The 24,887-nt window shown below is 38.4% G+C and overlaps 1 protein-coding gene across 1 annotated transcript in view; it reads right to left on the reverse strand.

The window, feature by feature from the left end:
* Positions 1–24,887, reverse strand: part of LOC150080880 (F-box/LRR-repeat protein 12-like) — a 48,880-nt gene that overhangs the window by 12,537 nt on the left and 11,456 nt on the right. Inside the window, exon 2 of the mRNA XM_090381975.1 lies at positions 5,915–6,042. Coding sequence (XP_090238101.1) covers positions 5,915–6,021 — 107 coding nt within the window. The 5' untranslated portion in view covers positions 6,022–6,042. The remainder of the gene's footprint in view (positions 1–5,914; positions 6,043–24,887) is intronic.

Raw genomic sequence — 24,887 nt, forward strand, 5'->3', positions numbered from 1 at the left:
CAACCACCAGATATAAGAGAAGAGCATAGAGTACCACCACTAGAGTTTCACTTCCAATTACGGGCAGTCTAAGTTGAGTGAACACACTAAACCTACAAAACACATTCTGAAGGTGGATAATGCCGGCATAATCCTTAAAATTCCTTCTGCCTATACAGTTCGGGCGTACAAAGATTTAGCAATTAAGGTTTCCCAATTTCATAACATTCCTTCATTGAATGCAAAATTTCTAGTACACAATTCAAACATATAGACCTTGAATCACATTACTTTTCTTCATGTGAAGTTTACAGTGAGAAATTACATTAACAATATGGTCTTCCAAACCTTTAAATTCCTTTTTTTATTTTTCTATTTCTTTTTCAATTGTTGGCAAAAGGCATATAATGGCCTCTTGCCAAAAACTTTCATTCCACATTTTTAACTGTTTTTAATTGACAATAATCCAAAATGTTGAGGTATACTTCGTCCTTTTGGGATAATTTTTATTTTTAATTCATATTACATACTAAAGTAATATCAGAAAAGCAGTCCTACTTCATTTGCACAGGTGAGCGTGCCGTAAAAAGATAAGATTTAGACCATATTTTATATAGTTTTAGTTTTATAGAGCAAAATAAGAACATGGGGCAGAGACATACTGTCCAGCGAACTTGTAATTCTTAAAAGGTCACATTGAGGTGTATAAGACTGTAAAAGGGATAAGTAAAATGAACAAGGGTGGTGTCAGCATTAGTAGAGGCATATGATGCAAGAAAGCAAGCTTATGCGGCATCAGCCAAAAAAAAAAAAAAAAAAAAACTTACACTTCACCCCTCCGTTCGTTCGAAATACCTGTCCAGCTGAGCCTTAAGTTTATTTAAGCTATCAACTTCCACAACAAGGGATGGAAGTCTGTTCCACCAACCAACTACCCACTGGCTAAAGGCAAATTTCCGCACATCTATCCTATATCTGTCTTTCCTCAATTTGAATTTATGCCCTCTCAGGTGATTATTCTGAGCAAGAGGCAGAATCCCATCAGCATTGAGCATGCTCAAACCATTCAAGGCTTTATACACCTCTATCACATCACCTCGCCAGTGCCTAGTCTCCAGACACTGTAATTTGCAAAACTTAAGCCTTTCTTCGTAAGAGCAACCCTTTGTTCCATTCAGTAATCTTGTTGCCCTTCTCTGTATTCTTTCCAGCAGCTCTACATCCTTTTTGAAATGAGGCCTCCAGACCTGTATACAGTACTCAAGGTGTAGCCTGACCATTGCCTTATACATGGGAATAATCACCTCCTTATCCCTGCTAGAAAAATTCCTGTATATCATTGACAAGACACCATGAGCTACTCTTGCGGACCATCTGCACTGCTCAGAAAACTTCATATCTGCCTGCACAATTACCACCAGGTCCTTTTCATTCTCTACCACTGTCAGTGTAGCACCACAGAGTTGATATGTAGCTCTGGGGTTGCTGTTTCCCATATGTATACTTTACATTTGTCAATGTTTAACTTCATTTGCCACCTCTCAACCCATCTGCTCAAACTTTCCACATCCTGTTGCAGCAGCATAGCGTCAGTAGTGTCCTTAACAACCCTGCCAACCTTCGTAGCGTCTGCAAACTTGGACATTAAGCTTGATATACCATCATAAATATTATTTATATATACAGAAAACAATAATGGACCCAACACTGAACCCTGAGGGACTCCACTAATAACATTAGTCCACGATGAGCAGTGTCCATTGATTACAACTCTCTGTCTTCTCCCCCTCAACCACCCCTTTATCCATAGCAGCAATTTGCCTCCAATGCCACACTGCTCCAATTTGTGCAGCAGTCTTCCATGTGCAACAGTATCAAAAGCCTTTCTAAGATCAAAGTATATAATATCAAAGTTATTCCCTGCATCCAGTTCTTTTGTGACAGCATCATAGTATCCAACCAAATTGGTCAGGCAAGACTTCTCCTTAACAAAACCATGCTGTTTCCGAGCTATAACTGAAGTCTTGTCTAGATGATCCTGCAGTGCTTCTTTAACCAGTGCCTCCATTAATTTTCCTGGAACAGAAGTTAAACTCAGAGGTCTATAATTACTTGTGTCAGCCTTTAATTGTGAATTGGAGTCACATTTGCATATCTCCAGTCTGTGGGTACCTCCCCTGAGTCCAAGGAAGCTCTCATAATTATAGCTAAGGGTTTGCTTACTTCCTTTGCTGCCTCCTTTAATATAACTGGATAGATCCCATCCACCCCGGGTGCCTTTCTTGTGTTTATCTTCAACAATTTCTCCTTCACTTTACTCTCAGTTATTACAAGATTATCTAGCTTACTGCCAGAGTTGAACACACCTCTGGTATTCCCATCGCTGAATAACTCCTCATGTGTGAATGCTGATGCAAAATATTCATTTTGTTTGTTAGCTACCTGAGCAGGATCATCAACAGTTGAACCACCGATATCAAGTGGACCTATCTGATTCATCTCCTTCCTTCTAGAGTTTACATAAGTAAAGAAGTTGTTACTGTTTTTCTTTGCATCCCTTGGCAAAGATTTCTCGTAATCTGCCTTCGCCTGCCTAACCTCCTTTATAAATTGGTTACAGATCAACTGATATCTATCATAGGCTTTTGTGTCACGTGTTAATTTATATGTATCTCATGCATTTTTCTTCTCTGCCATGCGTCTCATTAGTTCATCTGACATCCATTTAGGCCTAAACCTTGAACAATATTTCTTAGTTAGTATGTAAAGCCTAGTAGCTTCCAAGATAAGTTCTTTGAATGCTTCCCATTTTGAATTTGCTGTTGGTAACATCATCAGTTGGTCCCACCGTATAGAATTTAAATACTGTCTCAGACCATCGTAGTCGCCTTTACGAAAGCAATAACCCTTCCCTTTACCCCTGATGGTAGTTACCTATTTGAGTAAATCCGACTTCAGCACACTGTGATCACTGCCACCTAGTGGTTCCTCTATCTGCAGATTCTTAATGCATGAAGAATCACTACTGATAATCAAATCAAGAGTATTACTCCCTCTAGTTGACTCCCAAACATGCTGATGTAGAAAACAATCATCCAATAAATCCACAAAAGCCTTGCCAGTGTGTGAGTGACCAACCTACAAATTCCAGTCAATATCTGGGAAATTATCTCCCATTATAAGACTCTCTGATTTACTGGCCCACTCTATTTCCCTGTACAGTTTCTTATTATACTCATCAGAGTCATTAGGCCTATAGCACAGTCCTACTCTCAATTTTGATCTCCCAATGCCTATGTCACACCAAACTGACTCGACACTGCACTGTCCAGCGATGTCGACTGGCTTCACTTCCTTGGATTTTGTGTGTTTCTTATCGAATAGCATAACCCCTCCTCCCTTCCTATCCTGGCTATCCTTTCTGTAGACGTTGTACTCCCCAAATTCCAGTTCTGCATTCTTTATATCTGTGTGACACCACGTCTCTGATATCCCAACAATATCCGCCTTTGATGCTTTGAGCAATATCTCAAATTCATCAAATTTATTTACCAAACTGCTAGCATCAGTGTACACGCAAGTATACATGCACCAGTTCTTTTTCTTAGCTACCCTAACACAACACAACCCATGTGTTTACTTGTACCGCAATGACTTCCAGCAGTCTCTGAAATATCCTGCATCTTGTTTTCCAGGCTTCTGCTCAATCCAATAGAAGTAGTGCAAGAATCACTTTCACCTCTGCCAGCGACTACTGTTAATCTATTAGTCCTTGTATCCCCCCAAGCTAGCAGTTTTCCGATCCACCTAACACTGCCTCGACAGCATCAGCAAATATTCTTGCACCCTTTCTATTTAAGTATATCCCATCCCTGTAGAAACAGTCCCTTCTGTTAACAAGTACAGATCAGGCTGAAAAAAATTCTACCCCTAATATAGGTAACCCCCCCTATATAACACAGTACTTCTACAACACAGTTTTGCTCTAACACGACTGATAAATTACAGCAATCCTCGCACAACATGGTACTTATATAAAACAGTTTCGCTCTAGCACGGTTTGAAAATTGCTGGAAATCTTGCATAAACGGTATTTTTTAGCTTTTGTGCTGGGAAAACCCTGCTATTATGTTAGATGTAATTTTCAACAGTTCCATTCCTTTTTGTGAATCCCCACTGTTGTTATAGCCTTCGTGATATTTTTTTAAAACACATTTCTGGAGGTCACTACCATAAAACAATATGCAGTTTCCAGTTTATTGGGCTTTTCTGTTAGTGCAATCAATTATAAACGGCAGTAAACTTGATCTTATTGCATTTTCGATTGTACCAAAAGCTGGAATTCTGTGGGTTTTCACGTTATTATTAAATTAAATTAAATTTACTGTTTATACTCTGGGACAACCAAACGGTCAGAGGAGTTCACAAGATAGACAGAATACAAGAAACAGCACTGTATTTATCAGTCACGGGTTTGAACCCCCGGTCACTCAAGGCACATGTACTTATGCATCCGTGTGCCTGACCACTTGACTACGGTGGTCGATCATTGTGAAATGTGTTTTCCCTTCCTTGAAATATTCAATCATATAAAACACATAAATTTTCAGAAACTCATTACTCTGTATCTCACTTGTGCGTGCTGTGTTCTTTATCATTTTTACTGCTTTAAATTTTACAACCAAAAAAAAAAAAAAAAAGTCAGTGAACAGAAATATCAATTAGTTAGTATGTCCATATTACAGTATGTATTAATTAAGCTAATTACGTAAGCGTAAATTATTTTTATTTTGTTTACTAGAAAATATTCTTCCGATTTTTATGTATCATCTAACTTTGTTAATTGGTAAGGTAATAAAGTTAAATTTGTGCTTTATATCTTTAAAGTTGGGGTCCACTGTATTTTGTTGGGAGATCCTTGGGTGAACTTGTGCTTGTTTGAGACCATAAAAAATTGTGACTTAAGCGTGCAGTTTGTGACTTTTAAAGATAGCAGAAGGCACACGAATTCTAGATGCTGCAGAAGAGTTTGTGCTTAGCAGCGATGAAGAGGAAGAAAATTAAATGAACATACATTATCTGACATATAAGTATCATATTTTGTAAGGTAAGGCGTTTGTTCAGTTATTATTATTTAAGTTACTACTATTATAAAAATATTAAAAATTAAATATTACAATATTAAATAATAAATATTAAAAGTTAAAATATTAAGTTATTACTACTATAAAAATTAAGTTTCCAATAGTTATAAAAAAACATGGTCTATTTTTGTTAGCTGTTGGAACACGACTCCCTGTTTTGTACTAGTTCTTAGTCCTGTATAACACAGTTTCGCATTACACGAGATTTTGTAGGAACCAAACTACAGTGTTATATGAGGGTTACCTGTATTCTCAGTGGAAGGACAGAAAAGATCCATGGGACATAAATACTGAAATACAAACAGAGACCAAGAAGTATACCTTTGGTCAATGAATGTTTGACTACTGAAATAAAGTGCCTTTCAGGGTTACTGTGGTTGAGAGATTAGAGAAATTAACGTGGAATCTGGACATCTATTTATTATTATAATAGAACATGATAATATGGAAATGGTTTTTTGGCAGATGCAGCAAAAGCCTGGTTTTCTTGCACCATGTACTAGTACTAATTTACATAAATGAACTTTGTATATCTTATTTCTGACCAGTCAGAAAATATGTCAAGTTACTTTCAATAATTTAAAGGTAATGACAATTTTTTTTTTTTTTTTTTTTCTTTTTTCACAGGATGTCTTTGGTCTATGCTCACTATGAAATCTCCCAGGCTCTGTGGTCGGGAAGATTTCAAATAAATAACTGTCTGCTTCTACTGGTGTGTTTAAACTGAGAAATGTGGTAATGTTCCTTGATAAATTTAGCAGACAATAGAAATTCCCTTAAATTCTACTTACCTTCCCATCCTACAAACATCTCCAAACTGAAGATAGCTGAAAATTTTTATTAATATAACATCTGGTAAATCCCCAGCTTGAAGTACAGTCATAGTATCCTGAAGCATCGAATCTGAACAAGATGTTTGCTGTTGAAAAAAAAACAGAAGCTTAAAAACAATACTGGTGAATAATTTTTATTCCTTGATATAAGGCATATGAGAATAATCAAAAAGTTTGGTGTTGCAGTCAGTTGCAAAATATTTGGTAACTCATCTAAATATAACAGTATACAAATCACTCATTTATCTGCTGCAGTCAGTCTGAATTGGAGCATGTTCAACACATATTTTGTTGCATTTTAAAATGAGTGATTATATCTGCTAAGCAGCAGATTTGGATCAAATTTTGTTTCAAATTAGCAAAAAGCGCAACAGAGACCCATGAAACTTTAAAAAGAGCTTTCAGAGATATTATGCATCATTCAAAGGCTTTTTTAATGGTTTGCAAAGTTTAAAGAGGGCTGCTTGTCCATCAAAGATGATCCTCAACTATGGCCACCTTTCAACATCAGAAATCAATGGTTCAATCGTTCATGATCTGCTCAGGAGTAATCAACATTTATTATCTATGAAGTTTCTGGTGAAATTCATATTTCTTATGGGACATGTTAATTAATTTTAACAGAAGAATTGTGAATATGATACACTGGCCAAGTTTGTACTTCACATCCTGACTGATGATCACTGAGAGGAGAATTCTCACATGTCTGGATCTTCATCAATATGCTGCTGCTGACCCACACTTTGTTTCTCTCATAATTACTGGTGGCAAATTGTGGTTGTATGGCTATGACCTGAAAACAAAGACCCAATCCTTTCAATTGAAGATTCCATCTTCTCAAAGCCCAAAAACAAAAGGCAAGACAACCTTGATCAAATGTGAAGATCGTGGTTACTGTATTTTTTTTTTTTTGGTTCACAGGGCGTTTATAACAGCATGGTAAAACAGTGAACCAGTAAGACCACAAAACCACAATGCTAATGGGATTCTTCCTCTTGCTCAGACTACATACATGAGTCAGCATAAATTTAAATTAAGAAAGGATAGTTGCAGAATAGATTGCAGAAGTTTGCCTTTAGCCAATGGGTGGTTCACTGCTGGAACAAACTTCGGTCAAATGTTGTAGAAGTAGATAGCATGAATAAATTCAAGGAAGAACTAGACACACTGTTGAAAGGGATAAATAGGTGAAATGGGAGGAGTTTTTTTTTTTTTTTTTTTTTTGGCTGATGCTATGTAAGCTTTCTTTCTTGCATCATTTGCCACTACTAATACAAATGTGTATGATGTTTGGAAAAAACAGCCAGAAAACTGGATTTCAGGGAAATGGCATTTGCCTCATGACAATACCCCTTCATATATGGCACTTTCCATTCAAGAATTTCTAGCAAAGCACTATAACTCTGATTCCCCATCCACCATATTCACTGGATTTAATTCTATATCATACATTTTTGTTTCCTATGCTTAAAGACTCCATGACAGTCTCAGATTTTCAACTGAGGAAATTATTCAGAATGTGATATAGGAACTATTAGCAATTTAAAATAAGCCTATTAGAAATGATTCCTGAAGTTGCAGAAGTGTTGGAATGAATCAGTGTATACACAGAATGAATACACAGTTCAAGGAAATCACTTTGAAGGAGATTGATATGATTAGGCAATAAGCTTCATTTCTCAAGTATCAGTTCTGTCCCCAAACTTTTTGATCACACACCGTGTATATATTAAAAAAAATTTTTTTTTTGAAAATATTTGTATACATAATATATAAGCAGAAATATGTGCACATGTGCAATTTTAAAAATTTCCTCATCTTTAACAATTTTAACAATCGATAAATGGAAGGGGCTAATATTTTATGTTTATAATGTTTTTATTTTGAACAGAATTAATAAAAATTTTGTTTCATTAAAAAAAGACATGAAAATGCACATTTTTAAATTTAAAATTTTCATTAAAAAATAAAATTATTTGTAATAATTAATGCAATCCGTTAACAGTCACAGACATGCTCTTGGGTATGTCAAGCTGGGCTTGTTATCTGGGAGCCTAAAACACTGATAGAACTGATATTCAGGTGACACTGAAGTCAAGTAGGCAAAAATTTCAGCGAATTCTGGTCAGTCTTGTGACAGCCAAATTCTCTGTTTGCACATTCATGATGGTGCAATTGTTAGTAACTCTGGGTATAACTCCCACATGGAAGTCCTGAAATATGCCATGTATACTAGAGATGACCACCCAGGTGCAAACCAAGCAGGGGTTGAGGTGTGGTGCCACACCACACAGAGGAATGCCACCCCTCTTTTGCCAGGCAATACCACCACTTTGCTTATTGGAGGCTTGAAGTGGTGGAACCCATGTTTTGTCTTCAGAGCAAGATCTGGCAATCCCCCCCATCTCTTCCACCATGCAGTACGACTGATGTCTTTTGAAGTACGTACATTTCTGTCGCTCCTGGAACAGAGAAGTTTTTTCTGATTTATTTTCTGTTTTATTAGCTTAAATTGGCATATTAACTTATTTTCTAGAGTAGTTTTATATTCTTATTTACGATACTTAGATTAAAGTAACTTAGATAGAGATTTTGTAGGTATTACTTAGTATCGGAAAGGGTATCAAATCCACGTGTTTACCGTTCGTAATTGCCGCCATTGTGACGCGATACAAAATATCTCGAAATAGATAGCATAAGCTTAATATAGTATAGTATAGTCGTAATATTGTCAATTAATCAGATAATTAATCTTGTTGAACTTCATTGTCAATTAAATTGTACTTTTAACTATACATATAACGACTCGGGTTACGTAACATAAATAATTAGTAAAAAATAAATAATTAATACTTAACTTGATACGTAAGTTATATAAAGGGATTTCGTAGATAACACTCGATACTGAAACATACATATAGTGTTATAACTGTGTTGAGATATAAGTTTAGGGTTTTAATTTTGTACTGAAATTGAAATTTTATTGAAATTAAATCGAAATCATGACTCTGACCAGAGCAGCAAAGCAAAAGGCTCAAGCTAATGGGAGTGCTGTGGCTCAGGGGAGAACTGAGGGGGGCAGTTGCCCTCTGAATCACAGCCTATTAAAATGCACTACTTGCTTGATGTTTGTGGAGCAGTCAGGTACGGGACATGATACTTCCATGGGGGATGTCTTTGTGTGTGCGCGATGCAAGGAGTGTAAGGAAATCAGGAGACAACTCAGCATTGTTATGGGCCTATATGAGAGCTTGAAGGACAGGGTGGATGCCCATCAAGCTCTCAGCTGCCCACACCAATGCCAGAGCTTGCACTTGGTCATCGCGCAACACAGCGGCAGCCCCCAAGGCAAAATGCGCTGGTCTCAAAGGAACTAGTAGTTGTTGGTGACTCTATTGTCAGGGAAATGGGAAACATGCTTTGTAAAAAGGATAGGTGGAACAGGACCAGGATATGTCTGCCAGGGGCAAAGGTTGATGACGTTGCAGAGTGGATATCATCTTTTAAGGGCACAAAAGGTGATATAGTTGTACATGTTGGCACTAATGATATTAAGAGTAGGAGACCGGCAGAATTACTTAACAAGTACAGGTCACTGTTGAAAAAAAGCCGTGAATTAGGGTTGAATTTGAAAGTGTCTGCAATTCTGCCCAGACACGACAGGAGGGAGTATATGATGAGAACCCTGTCGATCAATTCGGCCCTGGAAGGATTGTGCAAGGCTCAAGGGGTAGAATTTTTTTCAGCCTGGTCTGTACTTGTTAACAGGAGAGACTGCTTCTACAGGGATAGGATACACTTAAATAGAAAGGATGCAAGAATGTTTGCTGATGCTATTGAGGCAGTGTTAGGTGGGTCGGAAAACTGCTAGCTTGGGGGGATACAAGGACTAATAGATTAACAGTAGCCACTGGCAGAGGTGAAAGTGATTCTTGCACTGCTTCTATTGGAATGAGCCGCAGCCTTGAAAATAAGATGCAGGATATTTCAGAGACTGCTTGGAATCAGTGGGGTACAAATAAACACATAGGTTGTGTTAGGGGAGCTAAGAAAAAGAACAGGTGCATGTATACTTGCGTGTACACCAATGCTAGGCGTTTAGTAAATAAATTTGATGAATTTGAGATATTGCTCAAAACATCAAAGGCAGATATTGTGGGGATTTCAGAGACGTGGTGTCACACAGATATAAGGAATGCAGAACTGGAATTTCGGGAGTACAATGTCTACAGAAAGGATAGGAAGGGAGGAGGGGTTATGCAATTAGTTAAGAAATACATAAAATCCAAGGAAGTGAAGCCAGTGGACATTGCTGGACAGTGCAGTGTCGAGTCAGTTTGGTGTGACATAGGCATTGGGAGATCAAAATTGAGAGTAGGAGTGTGCTATAGGCCTAATGACTCTGATGAGTATAATAAGAAACTGTACGGGGAAATAGAGTGGGCCAGTAAATCAGAGAGTCTTATAATTGGGGATAATTTCCCAGATATTGACTGGAATTTGGGGGCTGGTCACTCACACACTAGCAAGGCTTTTGTGGATTTATTGGATGATTGTTTTCTACATCAGCATGTTTGGGAGTCAGCTAGAGGGAGTAATACTCTTGATTTGATTATCAGTAGTGATTCTTCATGCATTAAGAATCTGCAGGTAAATGAACCACTAGGTGGCAGTGATCACAGTGTGCTGAAGTGGGATTTACTCAAAGAGGTAACTACCATTAGGGGTAAAGGGAAGGATTATTGCTTTCGTAAAGGCGACTACGATGGTCTGAGACAGTATTTAAATTCTATACAGTGGGACCAACTGATGATGTTACCAACAGAAAATTCAAAATGGGAAGCATTCAAAGAACTTATCTTGGAAGCTACTAGGCTTTACATACCAACTAAGAAATATTGTTCAAGGTTTAGGCCTAAGTGGATGTCAGATGAACTAATGAGACATATGGCAGAGAAGAAAAATGCATGGGATACATACAAATTAACACATGACACAGAAGCCTATGATAGATACAAGTTGATCTGTAACCACGTTACAAAGGAGGTTAGGCAGGCAAAGGCAGATTATGAGAAATCTTTGCCAAGGGATGCAAAGAAAAACAGCAAAGAGTTCTTTACTTATGTAAACTCTAGAAGGAAGGGGATGAATCAGATTGGTCCACTTGATATCGATGGGTCAACTGTTGATGATCCTGCTCAGGTAGCTAACAAACTGAATGAATATTTTGCATCGATATTCACACATGAGGAGTTATTCAGCGAGGGGAATGCCAGAGGTGTATTCAACTCTGGCAGTAAGATAGAGAATATTGTAATAACTGAGAGTAAAGTGGAGGAGAAATAGTTGAAGATAAATACAAGAAAGGCACCTGGGGTGGATGGGATCTATCCAGTTATACTTAAAGGAAGCAGCAAAGGAAGTAAGCAAACCCTTAGCCATAATTATGAGAGCTTCCTTGGACTCAGGGGAAGTACCCATGGACTGGAGATGTGCAAATGTGACCCCAATTCACAAAGGAGGATCAAAGGGCGACACAAGTAATTATAGACCTGTTAGTTTAACTTCTGTTCCTGGAAAATTAATGGAGGCACTGCAGGATCATCTAGACAAGACTTCAGTTATAGCTCGACACAGCATGGTTTTGTTAAGTGGAAGTCTTGCCTGGCCAATTTGATTGGATACTATGATGTAGTCACAAAAGAACTGGATGCAGGGAATAACTTTGATATTATATACTTGAATCTTAGAAAGGCTTTTGATACTGTTGCACATGGAAGACTGCTGCAAAAATTGGAGCAGTGTGGCATTGGAGGCAAATTGCTGCTATGGATAAAGGGTTGGTTGAGGGGGAGAAGACAGAGAGTGGTAATCAATGGACACTGCTCATCGTGGACTAATGTTATTAGTGGAGTCCCTCAGGGTTCAGTATTGGGTCCATTATTGTTTTCTATATTTATAAATGATATTGATGATGGTATATCAAGCTTAATGTCCAAGTTTGCAGACGATACGAAGGTTGGCAGGGTTGTCAAGGACACTACTGACACTATGCTACTGCAACAGGATCTGGAAAGGTTGAGCAGATGGGCTGAGAGGTGGCGAATGAAGTTTAACTTTGACAAATGTAAAGTACTACATATGGGAAACAGCAACCCCAGAGCAACGTGTCAACTCTGCGGTACTACACTGACAGTGGTAGAGAATGAAAGGGACCTGGGGGTGGTTGTGCAGGCAGATATGAAGTTTTCTGAGCAGTGCAGACGGGCTGCAAGAGTAGCTCATGGTGTATTGTCGATGATATATAGAATTTTTCTAGCAGGGATAAGGAGGTGATTATTCCCTTGTATAAGGCAATGGTCAGACCGCACCTAGAGTACTGTATACAGGTCTGGAGGCCTCATTTCAAGAAGGATGTAGAGATGCTGGAACGAGTACAGAGAAGGGCAACAAGATTAGTGAATGGAACAAAGGGGTGCTCTTACGAAGAAAGGCTTACGTTTTGCAAATTACAGTGTCTGGAGACTAGGCACAGGCAAAGTGATCTGATAGAGGTGTATAAAGACTTGAATGGTTTGAGCATGCTCAATGCCGATGGGATTCTTCCTCTTGCTCAGAATAATCACCTGAGAGGGCATAAATTCAAATTGAGGAAAGACAGATGTAGGATAGACGTGAGGAAATTTGCCTTTATCCAGCGGGTGGTTGGTTGCTGGAATAGACTTCCATCCCTTGTCGTGTAAGTTGATAGCCTAAATAAGTTTAAGGCTCAGCTGGACAGGTATTTTGAATGAACAGAGGGGTGAAGTGGAAGTGGGGTTTTTTTTTTTTTTTTTTGGCTGATGCTGCATAAGCTTGCTTTCTTGCATCAAATGCCTCTGCTAATGCTAATATCGTAATTGGCTTGTTACTAATTCTTCGGTTTCATTTTTTGCCTACACCAGAGCTTGCAACAATTGTAAAGCAGTTATTAATCAGTTCAAACTAAGAGTTTGAACAGGCTAAGAGTAGAAAACTTGCTTCTTGCCCTAATGGTAGCTGAGCATTCTGGTCTCTTGCCAAAGCTATTGGCCGCAACTTTTGCCCATCTCTGCTCCCACCTCTGTCAAAACCAGATAGTTCTATTGTCACTTCAGCCAAGGATAAAGCTGACCTGCTAGCAGCTCAAATTTCCTAGCACAAATCCCAACACACCCCATTCAATGCCTCCTGTGGTCTTCTGTCAAAAGGATGTCAGAAGGATTTTGATGAATCTTGATGCTAAGAAAGCTCCAGGTCCTGATGGTATTTCTCCACTTGTTCTCAAAACCTGTGCTCCTGTTCTTTGCTGCATTTTTCACTTTCTTATTCCAAAGGTGTTTTTCCTTCTGCTTAGAAATTTGCTCATATCAACCAGTTCTTAAAAAGGGTGACAAATCCCTCCCATCCAATTATCATCCCATTGCAATTACTTCTACTCTTTCTAAAGTAATGGAGAAATCTATTAAATGCCTACTCTTAAACTATCTAAAAACCATCCATCTGATCAACGATCGCCAGTATGAATTCTGTCAGTGTCAACCTGGTGATATTCTGGCTTATGTTATCCATTTATGGACAAATTCAAGGGAAAAGTTTGGTGAAACACAAGCAGTTGCTCTTGACATCTCAAAGGCTTTTGATCATGTTTGGCATAAAGGTCTTCTAAACAAGCTTCCATCTTATGGTTTGCTAACTGTTTTTTGTAATTGGTTATCCAGTTTTCTCTCTGACCGCTCACTGGGGGTGATTGTAGATGGCTCTCAGTCTAACTTCTCCACTAATGTTGGTGTCCCCCAAGGATCAGTTCTTTCCCCCTCTCTTTTCCTCTTGTATATTAATCACCTTCCATTGACCACAAATCCTACCCATAGTTTTGCTAATGATAACACATTGCATTCCACTTTCCAGTTTGAGATACCTCACTCTGCCCAATCAGCTTCAACTTCTCGAATATCCGCTACCAATTCCTTAAATGCTGATTTCCAGGTAATTCTCCAGCGGGGCAAAGACAACTTACTCTTTTCCTCTTGTATATTAATCACCTTCTTCCATTGACTGGGAATCCTACCCACAGTCTTGCCAATGATAGCACATTGCATTCCACTTCCCATTTTGAGAAACCATTCAACTTCTCGAATATCCGCTACCAATTCCTTAAATGCCGATCTCCAGGTAATTCTCCAGTGGGGCAAAGACAACTTAGTTGATTTCAACCCTTCTAAAACTCAGTCTTGTCTTATATCTCACAAAAGGGATTCTTCTGCTCCTATGCTTATCTTTGGTGACACTCCGATTTCTTGGCAAGATGATATATCTCTTTTGGGAATTACCCTGACTTCTAATCTGTCTTGGCAGAAGCACATTACAAATATTGCTTCTTCTGCATCAAAAAAAACTTGGTTTTCTCTTTCGCTCTGAACGTTACTTTTCTTCCAAACAGCTGTTCACTCTGTATAAATCACAAATCCACCCTGCCATGGAATATTGTTCTCACATCTGGGGTGGTGCCCCCAAAACCTCTCTCAGTCTTCTTGATTCCATTCAGAAGAGGGCAGTTAGGTTAATTAATGACTCATCTCTAACAGTCTGTGCACTTGTTGTCTCATAGACGTATTGTTTCTGCAGCATGCCTCTTCTATAGATACTTCCATGGGCAAGCTCTTCTTCTGTTCTTCAAACTGTTCTTCTGAATTGGCTTCTATAATTCCTGCTCACTCTTTCAAAACAGTCCGAACATGTGCCGCCACCAGCCAACACCCATTTATGGTCCATCTTCAAACTCACAGAACCAACTTTTCATCTTCTTCATTTGTTCATTCAACTGCCATTTTCTGGAAGAACAAACTTGCTTCATACATATTTCCTGAAAATTAAAGTCTACAGAAGTTCAAGTCCAATTTCAACAAATATCTTCTTTTGTCTTCTCAACCTCCAACCCAAGCACGGCACTAAGTACTATAGGTTCTAACACCTCTCATGTTTGGGGTTTACATAAAAAAAAAAAAAAAATTCTCTTCCACTTTCTTCTCGGTTATAACAAAATCATTTAGATCCAGTGGCGTAGCCAGGATTTTGTTTTCAGCAGGTAAATTTACAAAAAGGGTGCTTTCTAAAAAGTTGCCACAATACCAGATTTAGGGGGTACAATGTACCTGCTGACCCTACCCTGGCTACAACACTGTTTAGATCTCAATAATAACTTAGTGAATTTCTGATGTTCACATCTCTATAAACTTCACACATGAATGTAGATGCAAAATACCTATTTACTTTGTCAGCAACCTGAATGGGATTAAACAGTTATTCTTTTCATATATAGTGGGCCAATGTTGTTAATGCCTTTACTTCTATTGTTAACATGAGCAAAGAATTCTGATAATTATCTTTGCATTCTTATCCAATTACTTATCATAATCTGCATTAGCTTGCCTAAACCTCTTAGTGATCTGACTGCAGCCTACTTTGTACTAACTGCAAGTTTCAGTGTTGCCTGCTAATTTATAATCATTCCATGCATTTTTCTTCTCTGTTGCTAGTCTCATCAATTCGTCTGACATTCATTTAGGTCTAAATTGTGAACAATATGTGTCTGTTAGTATAAAAAGCTTAGTAGCTATGATTTTTCCATGAATGCCTCTCATTTAGAATTTGTCAGTAATAACATCACCAGTTGGTCCCACTGAAAATAATTTAAAACCTGTCTGAAACCAGTGTAGCCACCTTTACAAAAGCAAAAGCTCCTCCCTTTATCCATGGCAGTAGTCATCTCTTTAAGTAAATCCCACATCAATACACTGTGTTTTCCTATAACCAGTGGGGCTTTCATTTGCAGATTCTTAATGAATGAAGGGTCACTGCAGATAAATCAGATTAACAGCATTTCTTTCTCTTGTTTCCTCTCTAACATGTTGGTATTGAAAAAAAAATCATCCAATAAATCCAGAAGTCTTGCTACTTTATGAATGACCAATCCACAGGTCAGTAAATATCTGAAAAGTTAAAAGTCCCCATTATAAGCATTCCAATATCTTGGCCCACACTACCTGTTTGTACAGTTTTTCATTACAGTCATCACAATCATTTGGCCTATAACATACCCCAACTCTCAGTTTTGTTTTCTCAGTGCTTAAGTTACACCAAAACAGACAAACTTATATGTAGATACCACACAAACAAAGATCAGTCATCTGTGTAATTTTTCAATTAATAAAGTGAACCCCTCTTTTAGCAAGAATCATTTCATGAATTCTCACTGATAGGGATTCAACTAGACAACTTAGTTTCATCAATTAAGGGTCTCAAACAATTGAGCCTGTAATTCACTCAGGTTTTATGGATACTGTTGTGATTTCACTTTCCATTCAAGATAGTCCCGCAGGTTCTCTATAGGCCTTAAAAGGCACAACACGATTATTCACAAAAACGATTAGTATAAGTCCCAACATGATTGTCCAGAATATTTGTGTAGCCAGACTGATTCATCCTGGTTGATATTTCAAGTAGGAGCCCCAATCCATAGTTAAAACATCTCCAAAGCATTACTGACCCATCACCTTGAACAACACCTTGCAACAGTCTGGATGAAATGCTTCATTGCTTCTCTTGTGAACTCAGTGCTGGCTACCATTTGAATATAGGCAAAATTTGGATTCATAAGACAACATCACAGTTTTCCAATCACAACAGTCCAAGTTTTATGCCTTTTAGCCCATATTAGGCAGGCTTTTTATGCAGAACTGTTAATAGTGGCTTTTTTTTTGGGAGGGGGCCCTAATCCATATACACCCCATGTTCACTGAATTTTGATCACCCCCATCCATGCAACATAGATCACAGCATAAAAAGCTGAACAACTTTGTACACTAGAGCAGTGGTAATTTGCACCTGGTCATGCAAGCCAAAGTGATAAAGTAACAATTATGGGATGTGGTAAAGATATCATGGAGTTTCAAAAGGGGTATGATTGTGGGAGCTCATATGTCAGGTGCTTCCATATCAAAAATGGGGGGGCATATCTTGTTGGTTGCTCATGGCCCAATGTGGTTAAGGTGTACTAAGAATGGTGTCAAATGGGTCAAACCACCTCCCAATCAGAGAACTGTAATGGATTATGAAAGGTGGATGTTTGTGGTGAGCAAAGGATGCAGTGCATTGTATGGGCTCAATGGCAGATTACTGTGTGACAGTTCACATTTCAATACAAGATAGGGAATGCAAAAACAATATCCCAAATGATTACATTGGTCAACACGAAAAATGTTTCTGGCTTGAAAATAGCCAATTCTTAATTTCAGCATTAGAAAAACAAATACAGTGAAACTTCTCCTAACGGACACTTCTCTTTAACGGACATCTTCAAATTCCCCAACTCTCCTCTATTGGTTTTAATGTGTTTTCAGCTTCTGTCTAGTGGACATTCTCTGTAACGGACACGGACAGGCAATCTGCACTGTTTCGTTTAGATTAGCACTTAATTTGATCTCCCAATAACGGACAGCAGGTGAGCTCACAGCCCTTTTTCTAGGAACGTTTCTCCATGTATTGCATCAATCGTGTGTTTATTTTCTATTTCTGATTCTCTGAATTTTATCAAGGTTTACGTTGCGGTTCTAAACCCTTTTTCAAGAATTTTAAGGCACGCGTAAAACTTCTGACGAATTCAGTGTGTGCAGGGGGGGATTTTTTGTCGGCCTTTCGTCTTTTGAGTTTCAGTTTTCAGTTTGGTTCAGTGTCGTGTGAAGTGCACAATGTCTTCTCATAAACATTTAACTTTAAAAGATAAAGTCGAACTCATTAATGCGTATGATCGGCAAAAAAATAGTGTTCGCAATCTCGCTGCAAAATTCAAAATCGGGAAGACGCAGGTAAGCGACATCCTAAAGAAAAAAAATGAACTGCTCAAACAATTTTGGCAACACATAAATGATCAGGTTCAAAAATCATTCCCGAAAACTGTTGGACTTCAAATTTGTCGCGCATGTGCTAAAAAAATTCCCATTAATGGGCCTATTATTAGAGGAAAGGCTTTGGAGGTTGCGAAATCTATGAGTTCAAAGCTTCTGTGGGATGGCTAGACAAGTTCAAAACTCGGCATAAAATTTCTTGGAAAACCGTAAGTGGTGAAGGTGGATCCGTTGATACTGGGGTTGTAACAGGGTGGACCATCAAATTGGAAGATTTATGTCGTGATTTTGAAGCTAAGGATATTTACAACTGTGACGAAACAGGGTTGTTTTTTAAAGCTCTTCCTGAAAAAACAATGAGTCTAATAAACGAAAAGTGCCAGGGCGGAAAAATTTCTAAGGAACGCTTGACTGTACTATTGTGTACAAATATGCTGGGAGACTTTGAACAACCTCTTGTTATAGGAAAACCACAAAATCCCCGTTGTTTCAAAGGCATAAAGTTGAATCTTTTGAATGTTGACTGGAAGTCTAATAAAAAAGTGTGGATGACACGAGATATCATGAGCGAATGGATAAGTCGCTTTAACCAAAACATGATTCGTCAAAACAGAAAAATTATTCTTTTCATGGATAATGCTGCATCTCACCCGCACATTGAATTGTCCAACATTCAAATCGTTTTTCTGCCACCAAACACATCTACAGTGTCAGCCCTTGGATCAAGGGATAATAAAAAATTTTAAACTTCACTACAGAAAACGTGTTTTAAGACATCTCATTGCAAACATGAACGATGTAACATGTGCGAGTGACCTTGCAAAGAAACTCAGCATCCTAGATGCGATTCAATGGATTTCCTCTTCAGTAAACGCAATTAGAAAACAAACTGTCGTGAACTGTTTTGTAAAGTCTGGCTTCTCAAACGCAAAAATTGAAGTTGTGAACAGCAATGTGGAGCACCAAGAAGAACAAGAACTTCAACATCTATTGATAATGTACGAAACTTCCGCTACAAGTGACCCTGGCTACAAAGATATAGACTCGAACCTCACTGCAGAAGATGGTGCTCTAGATATCAACGACATTATCATCGATATTTTTCAAGAAGTTCCTCATGAGGATGAAGAAATGGAAGGAGGTCATTCTGTCGAAGAACATATTAACTACGAACCACTGATGAAAATAGAAGAAGCGCTCATACAAATCAATCGTTTAAAAATGTTTTTCGCCGCTGAAGAAAATACTGAAGGACTTTCGATGGTTTCTTCACTCCAAACAAATGTTGAAAACAAAATTATCAGCCAGAAGAAGGTGTAGAAGAAAATAAGTGATTACTGTATGTATTTTTCTTAAGATAAAGTTATAATATGCATAGCACAATTGTACGTATATTATTTACAAAAATATTGTGCAAAATCTGTATATAATTTAATTTAATTTTACATTAAACGTTTAATGATTTTTCTTTATCTCTTGTGTATGTAATTGTATATTATTTACAAAAATATTGTTCAAAATCTGTATATACAGTATTTTAATTTAATTTTACATTAAACGTTTAACGATTTTTCTTTCTTTCTTTTTTTTTTTCTCCCTCAGACTTCTTGTTAGTGGGCACCTCTCTAATGGACAGATTTTCGTTCCCCATGGCTGTCCATTAAAGGGAAGTTTCACTGTATAACATTTAAAACGGTTCGACGTTCTTGGTTCCACGGTATAGCCCCTCTTATGATTTAGGGGAATATTGGTGAATACTAGGGAATTTTGGAGTCTAGATAATAGATAGGTTAGTAACACTGAAACAGGAACTGATACACCATGTTTTTTTATTGTATTTCTGTGTATCATTTACCTTGCAAGTGATGTTAAATTTTTTTTTTCAGGTTTATGGGCAAAAATTATGTAAAAAGCCAGGATGCCACGTAAATGTGTTAACAGTGTTGACAATTTTTGTTATGTGTGTGGTGATGTGACATTTTCCACTCAGAAACGCCAATTGACTCCACTTGTGAAGACAGCCTACTACATTATTTTGGCTGTAAGGTAGGGGATGAAGACAAATGCTGAGCACCTCATATTTGCTGCAACAAATGTGCTGTAAATCTCCATGAATAAATTAGCAGGTTGAATAACAAAGGATGTTCAATGCCTTTTGTCATCCCAATGATTTGGAAGGAGCCTTCAAATCATGTAAATGACTGTTATTTCTGCATGGTGCCTCCTCTTCAGCATGGCATGTCAAAAAAAAAAAAAAAGGAAGTGGACTGTGGAATGCCCCAACATCCCATCAGCTATCCAACCAGTGGCACATGGGGATGGTCTGCCTGAACCTCACCCTCCAGATGAGTACACTTTGGAGTTTGATGAAGATGAGGACAGTGTTTTTTTTTTTTATTTGGTAGTTTTTGGCGCATCGGCTTCTGTGGCCATAATGCAAATTCCCAAGGTTTTTGCAGTACTTTGATCCAAGCCCAAGGCGGGATTCGAACCTGCGACCTTTGGGTTGCTAGGCAGGCACTTTACCCACCTGGCTAGCCCGGTCGACTGGGGGACAGTGTGAGGAATGATGGTCAACCTGGGCCTTCAACGTCACAGGATTCTCATTTTGTGCCAGAACCCGAGTCGCCGAGTGAGTCACACAGAATCACTCAAGGTGAACTAAGTGATCTAATTCAAGACCCAAATGTATTGAAAGATAAAGCAGAGCTTCTGGGATAGAGGCTCCAACAGTGGAATCTTCTGCACACAAATGTCAAGGTGTCTGTGTACAGGAGCAGGCAGAATGCTTTGATGACAGCTTTGAATGTAGGGCACAACCCACAGGACTGGACACTATTTATAGACTCATCAAAACTAAGTTTAAAAGCTGTTTTGCTCCACAATGGCAATGCTCTTCTTTCAATTCCTCTAGGCCATGCTGTCCACATGAAGGAGTCACATGTCCACAGATTGTACCTGTTATAAGCGGTATTGCTAAGTGACTAGTGACTAGGGTAGTGTTCTGTGCTGGTAAATCTCTGTGAAATTGGTTTTGTGAGTGAAGCGGTGTATAAAGAGTTTGGATACTTCCTGAATTGTCAGGTATTAATATAAATCAAAAGTTTACTTAATAACTGGTGATATCAGTGATTGCGGAGTTCTAACGATAATAATGGCGCCAAAACGGCGGCCATTATGAGATGGGAGGAGTAGTCTGATTATACACAGTAAGAATTACTGTTTGTTTGAAAACTATTTATTGATTTCTGGAACTAATATTTATTATTATCAATAGGGATCAGTAGAAAAGAATAGTTTATTGTTCTACAGTATTTTTTATTAATATAGCAGTTGATTAGTTTTCACTGCTAAGTTATTAGTTTGAGTTTAGTTGGTATTAATATTGTGGTTGAAGTTGCAGATTAATATTATTACTAACTGGTGGTTAGGAAGGTTGCAGTTCAGTCTAGCTGATCGGATCGATTCAGCGATTTGATTTTCAGTGTATGGTAATTGCAACACTTCTTTGTGGCGTAGACAGATAATCGAAATTAATAAGAATTAACATATTGTTAGCTGTATAGTTGGATAATTGAATTTAATAAGAATTATGGAAGGATCAAGTGGAACAGTTAGGAAGCATACAGTGGGATCTGATACAGGGGAGGACGGTACTCCCTACTTCCACCTAAAATGCCGCAGTCGCAGGAAGAGTTTATAAAATATGGGGAGTTTGTATACTCTAGAGGACGTAGTCAGGATCAATTTAGAGCTTATGGGAACACAGCTATTCGGTTAGTGCATGAAGAGAAAGTTAGTGAACAGGTAGTTGCGAATACTGAGGTGGAACTTATACCTAGTCAGGATGTTGAAACTATGACTGATGAGCTATAGCTATACAATGTACAAGATGTATCGTCAATGTGTGAGGGGATCTCTAAAATGAGGAAAGACATTAGGAGCTTCCTCTTGGCAGAAGTTAATAAGGTTACAAAGAAGGCAGGAGACATAATTATGGACAAATGGGCAAAGTTAGAAACAGTGACTATGGCTGTATTAATAGAAAATGAAGAACTTGGAGCTTTAAATGCTGAGATCAGTAAACGGGCGAATTTACTAGAACATTTAATTCAAACATTTTCGTCGGAGCCTTATAGTAAGACTGAGGCCCTCAAAGAAGTAGTGAGTGAAGGGGAGGGTGTAATATAGGTAGTCAAGATCATGTGTAAGTGCAGGGGGTGGAAGTAAAGCGTATTTATGCGGAGATAGCGAGTGATACTCGTCCCAAGGAAGAAATACCTAGGTCTGAGGAAAATCTTATGATTCCTTGAGCTTCTGATAGTAGTGAGCTTAATTTGAGTTCTGAAGTGAAAAATGTTGTGGCAAATGCATTAAAAAATGAATTTCAGTCAGTGAAAGTCAGAGTGCTACGACTGGTGCGAAAAAAATGTGTATTATTAGAAACAGCTATAAAGACGGATTTGGTGAATATAGCTGCATCGGATTCTTTAGCGTCTGTCGGAATAACAACAGGTATTCCCAAAAAGGGCAACCCATCTGTGATTATATATGATATTCCTAAGGAGTTAAGTCAGGAAGATATCATTGAAGAATTATACTGCAAGAATTTGGAAGAGCGCAGGATCACGTTTGCAGAAGTTAAGAAAGATATAGGTTTTAGGTTTACGACCAAGTCTAGAAGTACAGCTTTTGTACATTGGGTTATTACTCTCTCCCCAAGGTTATATAAGCTTATTTCCAAATTGGATCGTTTATACTTGTCAGTAAGTTCACATAGGCACCAACCACTATAGTCTCCAGATGCTTTTTATGTCTTGGTTATGGACACGTTACGAAATATTGTACTCACAGCTCCCCTACTTGTGGTTATTGTGCAGGGGGGAAGGGGCATGTATATGCTGAATGCCCAAAAAAAATCAGGAGCCAAGCTGTGATAACTGCAAGCACCAGGATTTTTGCCCTTCATTAAGGGACGTTAGATGTCCAGAATATCAAAGAGCACTGGAAATGGTAAGAACTTGGACTGCTAATGAATAGTTGTAATGAACGAAGAGAGGAGGGGAGGGTTGGAAGAGGATCCTGAGTTAACTGAAGTTTTTTATGCTACAGGAATTAAAATAATGTAGATTAATGGACAACGATTGAGATTGGTAGCAGACGAGATTAGGAAGATTAGTGAGGGTTTTCAAATTGATTTGGTGACAACACAGGAATGTATTGGGCTAGAGTCCCAGATGAGCAAACATCTAGAATACTTGGCTAGCCTTTAACGTCACGAATAATACAACTGGTGCAGGAACAACCTAAAACTGGAATTGTGGTTAATAATAGAGATCTAGAGTGGTTGTTCATAGGTTACGCAACCAGTTTGCTACATGTGTTATGGTAGCCTCAGCAGATGTTCAATTCTATCTTATATCTCTGTATTGTGCTCCTTCAATGGACTTTAACAATTGTGTGGATTATTTAGAGTATGTATTGCTCATTTTAAGACCTAAACAAGTGATTATTTTGACAGATGCTAATGCAAAGTCTCAATGTCTACATTTGATATGTGAGGTTTATTGCTGGAAGAGTTTATATCGAGTAATAATCTATTTGTAATGAACAAGTCAAATCAACTGTCTACATTCTGTGGTCCAATGGGTGAATCCAATATTGATTTAACTATAACAACTTATGGTATTAGACATTGTATTTGTAAAATGGCAGGTCATTAGCATTAGTAGAGGCATTTGATGCAAGAAAGCAAGCTTATGCAGCATCAGCCAAAAAAAAAAAAAAAAAACCCACTTCCACTTCACCCCTCTGTTCGTTCAAAATACCTGTCCAGCTGAGCCTTACAATTATTTAGGCTATCAACCTCCACTACAAGGGATGGAAGTCTGTTCCACCAACCAACCACCCGCTGGCTAAAGGCAAATTTCCGCACGTCTATCCTACATCTGTCTTTCCTCAATTTGAATTTATGCCCTCTCAGGTGATTTTTCTGAGCTAGAGGAAGAATCCCATCAGCATTGAGCATGCTCAAACCATTCAAGGCTTTATACACCTCTATCAGATCACCTCGCTGGTGCCTAGTCTCCAGACACTGTAATTTGCAAAACTTAAGCCTTTCTTCGTAAGAGCAACCCTTTGTTCAATTCACTAATCTTGTTGCCCTTCTCTGTACTCGTTCCAGCAGCTCTACATCGTTCTTGAAATGAGGCCTCCAGACCTGTATACAGTACTCTAGGTGTGGCCTGACCATTGCCTTATACAAGGGAATAATCACTTCCTTATCCCTGCTGGAAAAATTCCTGTATATCATTGACAATACTCCATGAGCTACTCTTGCAGCCCGTCTGCACTGCTCAGAGAACTTCATATCTGCCTGCACAACTACCCCCAAGTCCCTTTCATTCTCTACCACTGTCAGTGTAGTACCACAGAGTTGATACGTTGCTCTGGGGTTGCTGTTTCCCATGTGTAGCACTTTACATTTGTCAATGTTAAACTTCATTTGCCACCTCTCAGCCCATCTGCTCAACCTTTCCAGATCCTGTTGCAGTAGCATAGTGTCAGTAGTGTCCTTGACAACCCTGCCAACCTTTGTATCGTCTACAAACTTGGACATTAAGCTTGATATACCATCATCAATATCATTTATAAATACAGAAAACAATAATGGACCCAACACTGAGCCCTGAGGGACTCCACTAATAACATTAGTCCACAATGAGCAGTGTCCATTGATTACCACTCTCTGTCTTCTCCCCCTCAACCACCCCTTTATCCGTAGCAGCAATTTGCCTCCAATGTCACACTGCTCCAATTTGTGTAGCAGTCTTCCATGTGCAACAGTATCAAAAGCCTTTCTAAGATCAAAGTATATAATATCAAAGCTATTCCCTGCATCCAGTTCTTTTGTGACTGCATCATAGTATCCAATCAAATTGGTCAGGCAAGACTTCCCCTTAACAAAACCATGCTGTGTCCGAGCTATAACTGAAGTCTTGTCTAAA

Source organism: Mastigoproctus giganteus, chromosome 9 (assembly GCF_048544385.1).
Source record: "Mastigoproctus giganteus isolate SK-2022 chromosome 9, ASM4854438v1, whole genome shotgun sequence".
NCBI lineage: Eukaryota > Metazoa > Arthropoda > Arachnida > Uropygi > Thelyphonidae > Mastigoproctus > Mastigoproctus giganteus.